Here is a 13,787-nt window from a genome sequence, read left to right as displayed (position 1 = left end):
TTATTACATACTCATACTCATATATATGCTTATGTGTTGTATAGTTGTTTCATGCTTATGCTTATATATACTGTGTGACAAAAATAAATAAATAAAAAATAATAATAAATAATAAATTGTGCTCAAGCTTGTTGGTGAAGCTTATTTCTTTCTAGCTACTTTTCTTTCATCTGAACCTGGATTTATAGCTGGCAGCTGAGAACTCAGCAAAATAATCTACATAAGTATGATCTCTAAGTATTAGTATTTTAAAGTCATCTGAGAGTGCCAATTAACAAATCTGAATTACAGAAAGTCTCAAATGCCATAATTTCTTCTTAACATAACTGGAGTTGAAATTCAAATGGAATTCTTTTATACTTTTTACCTGGCATTTTCCCTTTCCAAAAACAAAGATCAACAACTCAACCCTATGAACATTTATTCAGAAGTCCCACTTTGTTCTATAAGATATGAATAGAGTAAGACCACAGCCCATCATCAGTCTAACTTATTGGGCCATAGCTGACAAAAAGCAGCAAAGCTCTTCATAAAATAAAATGAAAGCTGCAGGCATTAAAGAGCTGGCTTGATAATTGATGAGAGTTCAATCAGCACAGAACTGAGCATGTCTGATTGATTTTTATTTATTTTTTAAAAGGCTAGAATCATCCTGGGGAATGTGCTGCAAATCAGGAATTTTGTATAGCCACCTGGGGGCACTTTCTAGTCACCCATGGCAACCAGGCAAGATGTTAATGAGAAGTCCAAGCAAAGAGATTATTTGATAAGCAAAGAGATATTATTTGACTCTATCTAATTTGGGACTTTTAAAAACCTTGCTTGCTCTCTTATTTAGAAGCAACTGCAATAGTTTGAAAAGACAATTCTGAGCACACAGTCTTGCAGGAAACAGAATCTGAAGAGATAAGCTACTTTATAACACAGATACAAGCCATCATCATTTTACTGATTATTCTTCCTTTTACAAAAGAAAGCCTGCAAATGGGGAGTAAACTAACAGGGAATGTCAGAAAGACTAAAGGATGTTGATCTTAATTTAGTATAAAAGAAATGATTCACTTTTCAAGCCCCTCACCTATTTTCAGAAATGGTTCTACAGTATTCTTATTTGCTACTGGTTTGGCAGTACTATCAAACAGAGGCTGCAGACGATGAAAAAGATACTCTTTGCCGTCAATTATAGGGTATCATCTTTTTTTTTTTTTTGAAGTTCAGATATGTTGGCAAATAACTTAAAAACTGACAGGAATTAACAAATGAATAAATAAAGTGTGCAAACGTTATATAATAATTGTTATGTAATTGCCAATTTTTTCACAATATTTATTCCTTATAGTATCAATTAGCAGTAATTTATTCCATTTTGTTAAAAAGGTCACTGAATTTATGTTGGTTTTATACCATATGTCCCTTAATATTTAGATGTTTCCCAATCACATTTAAGACAAAGGACATGTTGGGAGAATCCCATACAAAATTAAAATCCATCAGAATTAAATTTATGGAGTTGAATTCACTTTTATTTCTGAAAAATGTAGAATAGTGCGTGCATGAAGTACATTAACCAGAATATGCTCAAAGCAAACAATAACATTCACATTTGATAATGTTCAAATATAGGTTTAGAAGAAGTTAGGAAAATTTGAAACTTTTAATGCTATCTATGAGAAGGAACTATATGCCTTCAATTAGTTTTATTCATGGTTCTTGAATTTTCTGTCATTTTTAAGAAAGCACAGCATTACAGACTTAAACAACAACAAAAAGGAATTTCGGAGAATGTAGAGGCACACATGAAGCAGCAGACAGTAACTCCTTAAACCAAATCTATTTTTTCCTGGGATTGCTGTGGAAGCTATACAATCTTAAGACAAGACACAGCTTCAAAGAGTTCAAGTCCTAAACTATCTTTCTGACTTCCAGTATAGCTTTAATTTATAAAATACTTATTTCTAACAAGACTAGAGGCATGATTGAAGAACAAGCTTCAGGAAAATGTTGATCTTTCCCTTTCCAACACTGCTGTTCAGCTCAGATTCAGAATTTAGTCAGTAGATCAAATCATGTTTAGCCTCTTTTAATGCAAAATGTGGTCTTAATATGGACAAAAGGACAATGATTTGCAAATATAGAAATTTTTTTAGGCATAAAACTAAGCAAATAAGCTTAATTGTTCTCTCTGCACATAATTAAAATGAACGGGCTAAATTAAATAACTCTGCAATTCTAAACTTTTGAGTATTTTGAGCTCTATCCCTAAAACACTGGCAATATGGAAGCATAGAAAAAGTGTACCGTTATTCTCTTCTGGGAGTAGGGGATCTCTGCAACTAAACATTGAAGATAATTTGCTGACTTAAGGGCTACATGATTGCAACCTTCATCTTTAACAATTTGTTTTTAAAATATTGATCCACTTTTCAGGTTCAACAAATCTATTAATGTTTCTTAGTTCTTAAAATACTAACCTTTTAAAAAACGTACTAATCAGGCATTTTTTAATGAAACCTCTAGAGGAGACAGCCGAATATATATCAAGAAGCAATCTCATGAAAATGCAGGGCCATCATTAAGTGACTTATTTATTCATTTATTCAATTTCTATAGCTGCCGATCTCAAATTTTGGGCAGCAAACAATAATAAAATCAGTTAATCTGACTATAATATTTTGATTCAAAGGTCATATATTTATAAGAATATATCATATATTAATGAATTCCAGTGATCTTGGAAGTGGTATATCTATTAAAAAAGAAACTAAGATCTGCATTTGCCTATCCTAATTTGATAAGGTACTAAGGTTACAATAACCTTCAGTACTTTTTGGCAGTTGATTCTTTTGGATTCATACTCATTTAAACAGAGCCAAATAGATTCCTGCTTACATTTGGGGTAAGCAATTAACATGGAAAGCAGAGAGAACAACAGAAAAAAAAGTATATAATAAAAGAAATGGAAATATAACTAAATATAATTTGCACTAACACATTTCATTAAACATTTCATAACTTTTTTTATTCGAGCAAACCATGTATTTCTACCACATCCATACTACAATGAATACACTACATTTTGTTCCTTAAGTATCTCACTGCTCCTTTTTCTCTCAAAGATGTTTTTTTTTTCTTCAAAAGGCAACGGGACTGCATTTTTCTTAAGGAAGAAGAAAACATTTCACTTCTCATCCAAGAAGCTTCATCAGTTCTGATGGCAGTGGGTGGTGGTGGTGATCTTCTTCCTCAAGGAGAGAGGATTCTTCTTTCTCCTTTTCTTTGAGGAAGTTTTCTTCTTCCTCAAAGTAAAAACAGTCCCGTTGCCTTTTGAAGAAAAAAAACCTTAGGGACACCTATGACTGAGAATCTCCACAGATACTCTCTCCCTTTTAGGATCTAATTTAATCCATCCAGTAATGACTTTCTTGGTCTTCCATATCCTACCCATCCATTCATTCTTCCTTCTTTAAGGCATTTGATTTGATCTTCATTCATTATTTCTATATGATCAAACTAACTCAACATACTTACATGTCTTAATTTTTTTTTGTTTCCCCAACTTCCATAGATATATTTATTTATCCATTTCCTCTAGATGTTTTATCATTTTCTATTACATTTGTTCATTCTATTTTCCTGGTCAAGCATAACAACTTCTTTTTTCCATACATATTTCACATCCATATTGTATCCTTATACAATATTTTCAACATTTGCTACAAATAATTTAGATTTTTATCCAGTCACATGGCATAATCTCCATACACAAATATTCACATCTCCAAACAACCCACGTCTAATATTACAAGCATTCATTATGTATCAATAAATACACTGGACGACAGAGAACATAATACACCTTTTTCTTGGACACTGGCCTTCATAAAATTTGTTTCAGTTCTACTTCTTGATATATCACATTTTATCCCATACAAATCTTTAAAATATTCCTTCCTGCATTTGTTTACCTCAGTTTCGTCTCATCCAAGTAATGAATCCATTTTTAAATCATTAAAAAGTACATGAGGGGAGATCTAAACACTGTCACATAACTAACTATGCATGTGTTGATTGCACTGGAATATGAAGAGTAGTAGTTCAAGTTTGCTTAGGAATAAAATGCATTATTGTTTGCAAATAATAATTTGCAAGGTAAAGTAGGTATAATTTCTTGTCTAGAAAAAATAGAATATTTTTGATTCCTCTGGTTGGTTGGTTTTTTTAACTAATACATTAATTTTTATTAAACCTTATTCTCATATTAATCAGAAAATAATTCAGTTCATGGATTAATGATAAAGATGAAATATGGAGCATCTTGTGATTTATAGTTTTCTTCACAATGCACTAGTAAGATTTGCTGTCAATTAAGACTCAGTAGAAGATACTTTTTAACAAAATGTTGAATAGATATTGCTAGTAACTATTTATAAATTGTTTTAAAATTTGCTATGCTACTCAGGAAAAAAGTAAATAAAGACATGAAGCTGGAAGGTATATCTTTTTTGATTGTATGCTCATCTTGGCCTCTCTGACATATGTAGGCCTATGTTTCAGACTTGGTTCTTCTTTGTATAAAGGTTATACAATGAATCTAAAAATGAATTATTAACACAGAACTAAGCTTTCACCATTTTTTTTCCAAAATAAAGCACCCCAACAGATTTTCTTTCAAGCAGCTAATACTTCATATATAAAATCTATTCCATCTGTTGCCTCTCAAATGTTGTATCTGATAAATTTTTCACAAATGAGAACACTAGCTACAACAACTAATCCAGTTAAGCCTCACCAAAACTGAATTATTAAATCTGCCTGCCTATATTCTGTTACAGTCTTCTTATGAATAGTTGATTTTATTTTGTATAATTGACAAGACTTGTCAAGAAAGGGTGCTTTTAATGGCAATCAAATTAAGATTAACTAGTACAAGTGTCATAATGAAGAGACTGTGTCAAGTGTTGTACTAATTAAAGGAATTATTGAAAAATGTGAAATTGCCATAAAATATTGTATTTTGCAGTTTCAGTAACTTGCTTGCTATGACTCAGAACTCAAGAGTACTCAGTTTTTTGCTATGTAAAGAAAGTAGGTTCTTCAGAGGCAAGATTGTTAATCCCTAACTAATGACAGACAGGAAAGGGCCAGCACAATGGGCCAGCACAATACTCTGGGGAATGTTTCTGTTTATTTCATTCAGAAGAAAACTATATGTCAAATATTTATGCTATAATATTGTCACTTGGGAATGTGAAAAAACATATTGGCATTTATAAGAGATTGATGAAAATTAGTTCTAAAGCATATTTTTTCCCTAATACCACAGAAAGAACATCTACACTCAAGAGATATTTGATATGAATTAAGAAACTGATGAAGCAATTGATTAATTGGAATTTAAGCCATCAGTCACTGGATCCATCAACAGATTCATTTACATTCTAAACAATCAGCTTATAGTCCAATAGGATACCATGTATTAATACACAATCAATACAATACCCCTGAACTCATCACAATTCCTTATTGACAAGAACACAGATGCTTTTAATCCAAGCTTGATCACACTGCATATATTGTAGAGCTCTTATACAGACTCTGTACGTTTTAGGAATTTCTATTGTATTAAATGTTTTAAGGAACTCTTTTGCATTCACTGAAAATAATCCAAGTCTGGATACTAAAATCACCTGCACATCATCTTAAATTCTAACTGCAGAATTTATGCTCTCTTTAGAAATACCATTTTTTACTTTTAAAATATTATGAAGTCAAAAGGATATTTCACATTTCAATTCACATAGTCCTATCTCCTTGACATTCCTATCCTCAGTAAAAGGGCCTATCCTGCTTTTGAAAATGCATGATTCTGTATGGCAAAATTCTGTACATTTATATTTTATCATTCAGTGTAGAATAGATTAAACAAATTCATGAGGAACAAGATTGCAGATGACTTGTTCTTTTCTTTCTTTTGCACCTTTTTTGCAGTTAGCGAAAATGCTGTCAGGAAGTGGAAGAGGAGAGCAATAACAAAAGAATGCCAAGGTATTACTCTAGGAACATTGCTGCATAGAAAAATACTATCCTTACTTCTATCCTTACACTAATGAAGTTATGGAGTGAAGCAACATATAATTTTCAATGGAAGTATTATGAAAATGGCAGATAGGTTTCTTGCCACAAACACTACAAACGAGGATAAGGAAAATAAACTGGCATCTATTTCCAAGCATACACCTTTCAGCAATTATTATTATTGGTACATTATATATTATTTTTATTATTAACTCTTAAAACATCATATGAGTTTGGGATAAGTTATAATTAGTAGGCTGGTGATATTCAAATATACTTGATAAACCTGTCTTGGTTCTTAGAAGTGCTGGGACATGGATTGGTCAAAATAAACTCAGGTTAAATCTTGTACAGTGGAAGCTCTAGTGATAGATAAGGTTCTATAATAATAATAATAATAATAATAATAATAATAATAATAATAATAATAATAATAACAACAACAACAACAACAACAACAACAACAACAACAACAACAATAATAATAATTTAATTTGTATACCGCCCTTCTCTCGAAGGAGTCAGGGCGGTGCACAGCCAGAATAAAAATACAAAGAAAAACAATACATATAATATTAAGAACACCCCTTAAAAAACTTATTCAATTGGCCGAAAATTTAGAATATAATAACACCCTATAAAAAATTTACAAAAATTTAAAACCCATAAAAACAAATTAAAAATTTTTAAATCAAGCCAGTTCTACTCTTCCTCCAGTTTTAGCTCTAGAGCGCAGGTGTCAAACTCATGGTGTCACATGATGTTTCGCAAAGTTTTTTCCCTTCAAAGAGCTGGTGTGGGCATGGCCTGCATGTGACACATCCAACCTGCAAGCTGCCAGTTTGACACTAGAGGATTACATTCCTAAAGGAACAGATCTACAATTTGGAATTCCTTTTGGATTCTTGGTCCTGCAACAGCAAGTGGAAGCCACAACTAAGTTAGCCTCTGTCCAGTCCCAATGATGTGTAAATGATATGTTAAAATGATATGTCAAAACCTACCAATGATGCATAACTTTTTCATATCATATTTAGACTACTGCAACACACTCTGTGTAGAGCTGACCCTGAAGACAGTTTGGAAGCTCCATTTGACTTAAAGGGGAGAGTCTATCTGCTAACCACTAGAAACACTAAAGCTACTGACAAAGTCATTATACTAGTTGTCAATTATGCTTCCAGGCCCAATTCAAAGGGCTGGTTAGAAATTTAAAAGCTATACATGACTTATTTCCTGGATATTGAAAGACTTGGACTGTCCCACAAATTCTTGAAGAGTGAGTTTGGGCAGTTCACCTCTCCATGTGCATTTTCTCAGCATCTGTCCTCATAACCTTGAGGAGCATCTTGCCTCCTAAAGTATGGAATTCTCCAAATGCCCTAGCCTTCAGGTAGCCACTAGGGAGTCGGCAATTCCAGCCAATGACATGTGGGCTACCTAACAATTATTTGATTATTAATCAATTTTTAAATATAGTATTGTATTTTTTTGGTACTGGTAAAGTACCTTAAGACAATGGCCCATATTTAGATTTATTTGCTCTACAGTGTATACACATAATGGCTATTACACACTGTTTATTTGGGTGCCTTTTTCATATTGTCTTTTTTTTTTTCAAAATTATTCCATCGACTTTGGAATAGCTCTCTTGATCATGCTGCCACACTGAAGTACTTTTATGTTTATAAATTTTGTGTCCACCCCCGCCTTTATTTTTTATGTCATTAAGAACGTGACTAAATTGCCTGCAGAGGATATAACACTTAAAGAAACAAGTTAACTTTTAATAAATAACTGTTAAAGTTATTTATTATTATAAATTATTTATTTATTATAAAGTTAAACTGTTATAAATTGATTCACTTAACATTGTATCATATCCATATGTCAATATTTGTTTTCCTTGGCACCAACTATATTCATCATCCAGTACTTCTCATAGATTGAGTTTCTTTCTGGACTAGGGCCTCCCTGAGACTTATCCTTCTACAATACCTTCCCAAACCATCTCTCCTTAGTTCCTCCCTCCAGAATATAAACTGGAAGGAGGTCCTCTATGTTGCCTTGCTCTAATTGGCAGTTCTACTACCTAATCATCAACCATCTGTACAGAGTTAAGTTTTTTCTTTATAGGTACTGTGGGATAGACCACTCAGATATCAGTAGCCCAACACTCCATGCAATGCCATTGAAAGAAAACAAGAGTGTCCCTGGATTTCAGTTATAATATTTTACAATAATCTTGTAAAATTTGTAAAGTGAACCTGATATTACAACAGAACAAGTTAAAATAGCTTAAATCTAGTGGAATTATAACAGAGGCACAATCAGAATCAAATATTTCTTTGCTTTTAGATAAGTTCTTTAGCTATACCAGTTCTTGGATCATAAACTTGTTAATAAGCTCTTATTAATATATTTACTACTGTATTAATCTTACTCTATTAGGATTCATGTAGAAAACAACAGGTGAAACACAAAAAAGCAATAGCATTCAGTGGCTCGAGATAGATGTCAAAGCATGGTTAGCCTAAGTTAAATCAAATGTTAAAACCAGAATAGGAACTGAGATATGGGAACAGATTAAAATAGTTTGGACAGATTGTTGGCAGTCACTCATGCCCTGAAGATAAAAGTTTATTTGGCTGTATGTGCAAAACTTCACTCTAGTCATTTGTCATTCTCTATAGCAATACATTTCTCAACTTTTTCCCCCTCTCAAGACAGGTAGGTTTTAGAATGTATGGTTTCTAAACATAATAGGAATGCTCAGAACATGTGCCACAACTATTACAGCCTTATTATTCTGCAGCAGCCTGCTTGGAAAGAGATAGAAAGTGACACTTGAGCTGAATGGCTGAACAGCAAAGTGATACCACATTTCTGTGTAATTTCAGAAGTTCAAAGTATCAAATCTGTTCTGCAAAAAGGTGCCAAATAATAATTTACAATTAATTATAAGGTGTAACAGTAAAACAATTAAATAGAATTGTTAATTCAGCAGGACGTGTCTTCATTTTTATAACATTTTACCTAAATAGGTTCAGAAAAATCCTATAATAAACTAAGTGGATTCTGTACTTTCAGAATTAATGCTTAATTTGAGAAACCATAATCTAAGAAGTTGTATTCATAATGAACTATAATTGTAACTGGGAAAATTTTTCTTCAATCCTGCTTTTAATATTTTGCATATTACACATAAATATAAAACAAAAATCAAGTGTATTTTCTTTAATCTGCTTAAACTATATTTAAATAACAATAAGAAGAGTTTACATGAAGCTCTTAATGTCAATAAAACATTATTCATCAGTCACAATTACAACATGCATAAAAATAATTAAAGAGTTATGATTAATTTTTGAAATACAATTAGTTTTATCATACAAATATATTTTTAAAAAGTAGCCCCATAAAATTGGCTTATATGTGTTACTAATAGCAAATCATTCTTTCAAAATTTTTATCAAGAATGATACTACCTACCTGTTATTATGCAACACTAAATATCTCATTCTATATTCTATATTTTTATATTCTATATTTCTGAACATATATGGTCTGTATAAAAACATACTTCAATATCAATATACAGGTAATCCTTAACTTATGATCAGTCACTTAGCAACCATTTAAAGTTACAGCAGACACCACAAAAGGTACTTACAAATTGGTTTCAAAGCTCTGATAGGCAATTCCCCCCCCCCAGCAGTGTGATTGTCTTTCAGGTGCTTAGTAACTAGCCTGCATTCGTGGCCATTTACAGCCCCCTGTAGTCATATGACTGCAATGTACTCTGTTTTTGCTGAATACTGGCATTTACTTCTGGTTTTGGGCAAAAATGCCCCATAGTAAACAATGGGTTTGCTTTACAATCGCGCTGTTTGTTTAAAATCTATGGATTCACTTAATGATAATGGTGATTTATTTAACAACCACAAAAAAGTAAAATTGAATCAGTCAGGTAATGAATTGTTTTATGACCTTCACAACTTATGACTGTAAGTCAAGGACTATCTATATGTATTCTAATGTTAATTTATCAGCAGCTCATTTCTATGCAACTCTACTTAAAAGTAGGTGGTACTAAGTATGATGTGGCTTATTTTATTTTGAAATATCATTTGATCTGCAATCTAGAGGCAATCTAGAATTTGGAACAGAGTATATTGAAGAGGCCACATGACTTGCTCAGTGCCAGGAGTTGATGATCAAGGCTTTGAAAAAATCTGGAATTTTCCCCTAACCTGCAGATACATCAGTCTTAACTCCTAGAAACCTCCATTCACATAGTCCATACTGAGGCTTCTTAGAATCCACTTACACTTGGAGCTATTCTATATATACAAGTATTTTGAGGTCTTACAACCAAATTGTGATCAAAACAAATTTTGAAGAAGTCCATGCTTCCAGCCTACCAAAGCAAAGGACGGAACATCTTTTAATTTCATTCAGTTGATAGAATGAAGTGATTTTGTTATCACGGCAAGGGAGATACTTCTGCTGCCAAGAAAATGGACCAAAGCATAAGCTTTATTTATCTCGCAGCTAGTTGTTCATAAACCAGTCAACATCTACCAGGATTAGCTAAAGAAATCATTATTTAGAGAGCTTAGGCCAATGGTCTAGTCTCAAGCACCTGAGACTAGAAAATAACAACATACCTGTTTTTTCTGAAGTTCTTAGAAATACCATATCAGATGGAATTCGTTGATTCTGTTGGGGAAAAAAATCCAAAAGTGTTTCAATGTATTATATAATTCCAATCAAATATCTCTCAGAAGCATAGAATCAATTAAGATTTCATTTGGATTAATACTTAATTAAAATTTAACTGGCTGTGATATATTTACAGCTCAAAAATCAGGTTTTTTTAAAACAATGAATGACTATTTATTTTTATATTTATTTATATTTCATATTTCTTAACCGATCATTTCCCTCAGAGAGGGAGTGAGAAATAAATCACAGGTTTTTAATTTAAGCATCTTAAAAAAGAATTTCTTAACGCTTGAATGACAACTATATTTTGAGACTTGAAGGAAACAAGTAACTTTTCTTCTGAAGCCATTATGGCAGGGTGTCAAACTCAAAGCCCGGGGGCCGAATCCGGCCCCTGGGGTGCTTAGATCTGGCCTGTGGGGCCACCCTAGAAACAGCAAAGGGCAGCTCACAGTGCCTCTGCCAGCGAAAATGGAGCTCGAGAAGGCAACGTGCCGCCCTCCCAGGCTCCATTTTCAGCTGCGACGGCCTCCTGCCACCCTCTGCCAGCGAAAATGGAGCTCAGGGAGGATGCAGCCCTCCTGAGCTCCATTTTCACTGGCAGAGGCGGCAGGAGGCTGTCGCAGCTGAAAATGGAGTTCAGGAGCCCATTTTCACTCGCCGAGTGCTCGGGCCACCACAAACATCCCTGACACAAGTGACATCAAGCTGGTCGCACCTATCTCAACCCCCGAGGTCAAACCCAACCGTGATACGGCCCTCAATGAAATTGAGTTTGACATTCCTGCATTATAATGACTCCAATTAGTTCAGAATGCAGCCGCATGGGTGATAGAGGGAGCGACTTGTTGCTCCCATATAACACCTCTCCTGCGCAGGCTGCACTGGCTTCCGGTGGTCTTTCGGGTGCAATTCAAGGTGTTAGTTACCACCTTTAAAGCGCTCCATGGCATAGGACCGGGTTACTTACGGGACCGCCTGCTGCTACCAGCGACCTCCCATCGACCAGTGCGCTCCCATAGAGAGGTTCTCCTCAGGGTGCCGTCGGCCAATGTCGGCTGGCGGCGCCCAGGGGGAGGGCCTTCTCTGTGGGGTCATCAACCTTCTGGAACAAATTACCACCAGGTATCCGTCAACTCCCTGATCTTCGGATCTTTAGACGCGAGCTGAAAACATTTTTGTTTCACCGTGCAGGACTGGCCTAGTGGGGTTTTAATAAGGGGTTTTATTGGTTTTAAGTTCTTCGACCAACTCTAAATTTTCTTTTAAACTGGTTTTAAAAATTGTACTAATTGTTTTTACTTTGGCTGTAAACCGCCCTGAGTCCTTTAGGAGAAGGGCGATATAGAAATTGAAACAATCAATCAATCAATCAATCATCAATCAATCAATAATATAAAGGTAAAGGTAAAGATTCCCCTTGTACATATGTGATAGTCGTTGCCGACTCTAGGAGGTGGTGCTCATCTCCGTTTCAAAGCCGAAGAGCCAGCGCTGTCCGAAGACGTCTCCGTGGTCATGTGGCCAGCATGACTCAACGCCAAAGGTGCATGGAACGCTGTTACCTTCCCGCCAAAGATGGTCCCTATTTTTTCTACTTGCATTTTTACGTGCTTTCGAAACTGCTAGGTTGGCAGAAGCTGGGACAAGTAAAGAGTGCTCACCCTGTTACATGGCAGCACTAGAGATTCGAACCGCTGAGCTGCCAATCTTTCGATCGACAAGCTCAATGTCCCAGCCCCTGAGCCTCGCGTCCCTGTGACTAATAATATACTAAAAAGCAAATAATGGAAGTTTTTTTATCTTCTGTCATGTGTGAGAGTGAGTGGGGGGGAGGGAGACTCACTGAGCCACAGGGAGGAGTAAAATGGGGAATTAGTCTGGAATCTTTACATAGGCACAAGAGAGCAAAGTCATACACCCTTCCCCCCAAATACCATTGAACCTTATCACATCTAGTCCAGGTACAAGCTACCTGTCTGGGAATATTCCTGTGAAATAGGCATGAGCACTAAAGAAGCTAATTGAACTCCTCATGTGCAGACCTGATAGACATAAACTCTGGTAGCCTCAATAGATGAGAGATAATACTTACATAGTGATTTTTGCTGCCAAGGATATTCTACAGAACCATATGTATGCTCAAAAATATGCATATGCATGTGTTGAGGTGAAAGTAGGATAAGTATACACTAAGACTAATAAACACTGTAAAAGAATCTCTTATTTTCAATTAGTGATTTAAGTATTACAGTACTCATTACACTGTATATGAAAGTGTACAATACATAGTCCTTAATTTATATAAAATTATTTCTATACTGCCCTAAGTCTTTGTAGATATTAGATAGAATACAATATGATAATAAAGAGAATACAAATATATAATAAAAATTACACATAATCCTAATGAAACAAAGGGAAAATCAACAAATACAACAGGAAAATCCTTGGGCAAAATGAAAACTTTTGATACTAGTATAAATAAATCTAGAATGCTAATCTAAAATTCTAAAAGGGGATTGTACTATCAAAAGAGTTTGGAGAAAGCTCTCTGCCTTGTCAATACCTATGTTTATGGTAAACAAACAGTGTAGATAGAGATTGGAAATCATGGAGTAGTGATCTGGTACTAAAATGAGATGTAGTTCCTCTAAGAGGTGTTCTAGTGACTTGAAGGTAATGGTAGATACTAATGTATCAGGTTATTTTTTTAGAACAGTTTGGGTTTAGGTGATAAAGCCGAAGCAGTTAAGATAACTATTTAAATTTTGCTTAGCTAAATTTGATTTAGTTCCTTTATAGTTGTGACTATTCACGCAGCAGGATAAGGTGATGATGTGAATGATAATGATTTTGGAGTCTCTATTTCAGTTATCTAAGGCTGCCAGATTACTTTAAATCCTGCATGTAATTGTCTAAAGAATGAACTGAAACATCAGAAAAGTGAGTTCAGAATCTTGATATTTTTTCTGCTAAAAAAA

At 34.2% G+C, this 13,787-nt stretch overlaps 1 protein-coding gene across 1 annotated transcript in view; it reads right to left on the bottom strand.

The window, feature by feature from the left end:
* ATP9B (ATPase phospholipid transporting 9B (putative)) overlaps positions 1-13,787 on the bottom strand; it is a 156,059-nt gene that overhangs the window by 98,883 nt on the left and 43,389 nt on the right. The window contains exon 7 of the mRNA XM_058175330.1: positions 10,746-10,797. Within this exon, the coding sequence (XP_058031313.1) occupies positions 10,746-10,797 (52 nt within the window). The remainder of the gene's footprint in view (positions 1-10,745; positions 10,798-13,787) is intronic.

Source organism: Ahaetulla prasina, chromosome 3, assembly GCF_028640845.1.
Source record: "Ahaetulla prasina isolate Xishuangbanna chromosome 3, ASM2864084v1, whole genome shotgun sequence".
NCBI classification, from domain to species: Eukaryota; Metazoa; Chordata; class Lepidosauria; order Squamata; family Colubridae; genus Ahaetulla; species Ahaetulla prasina.
Note: the sequence above shows the minus strand (reverse complement) of the source record. Positions and strands in the feature narration are given on the sequence as shown.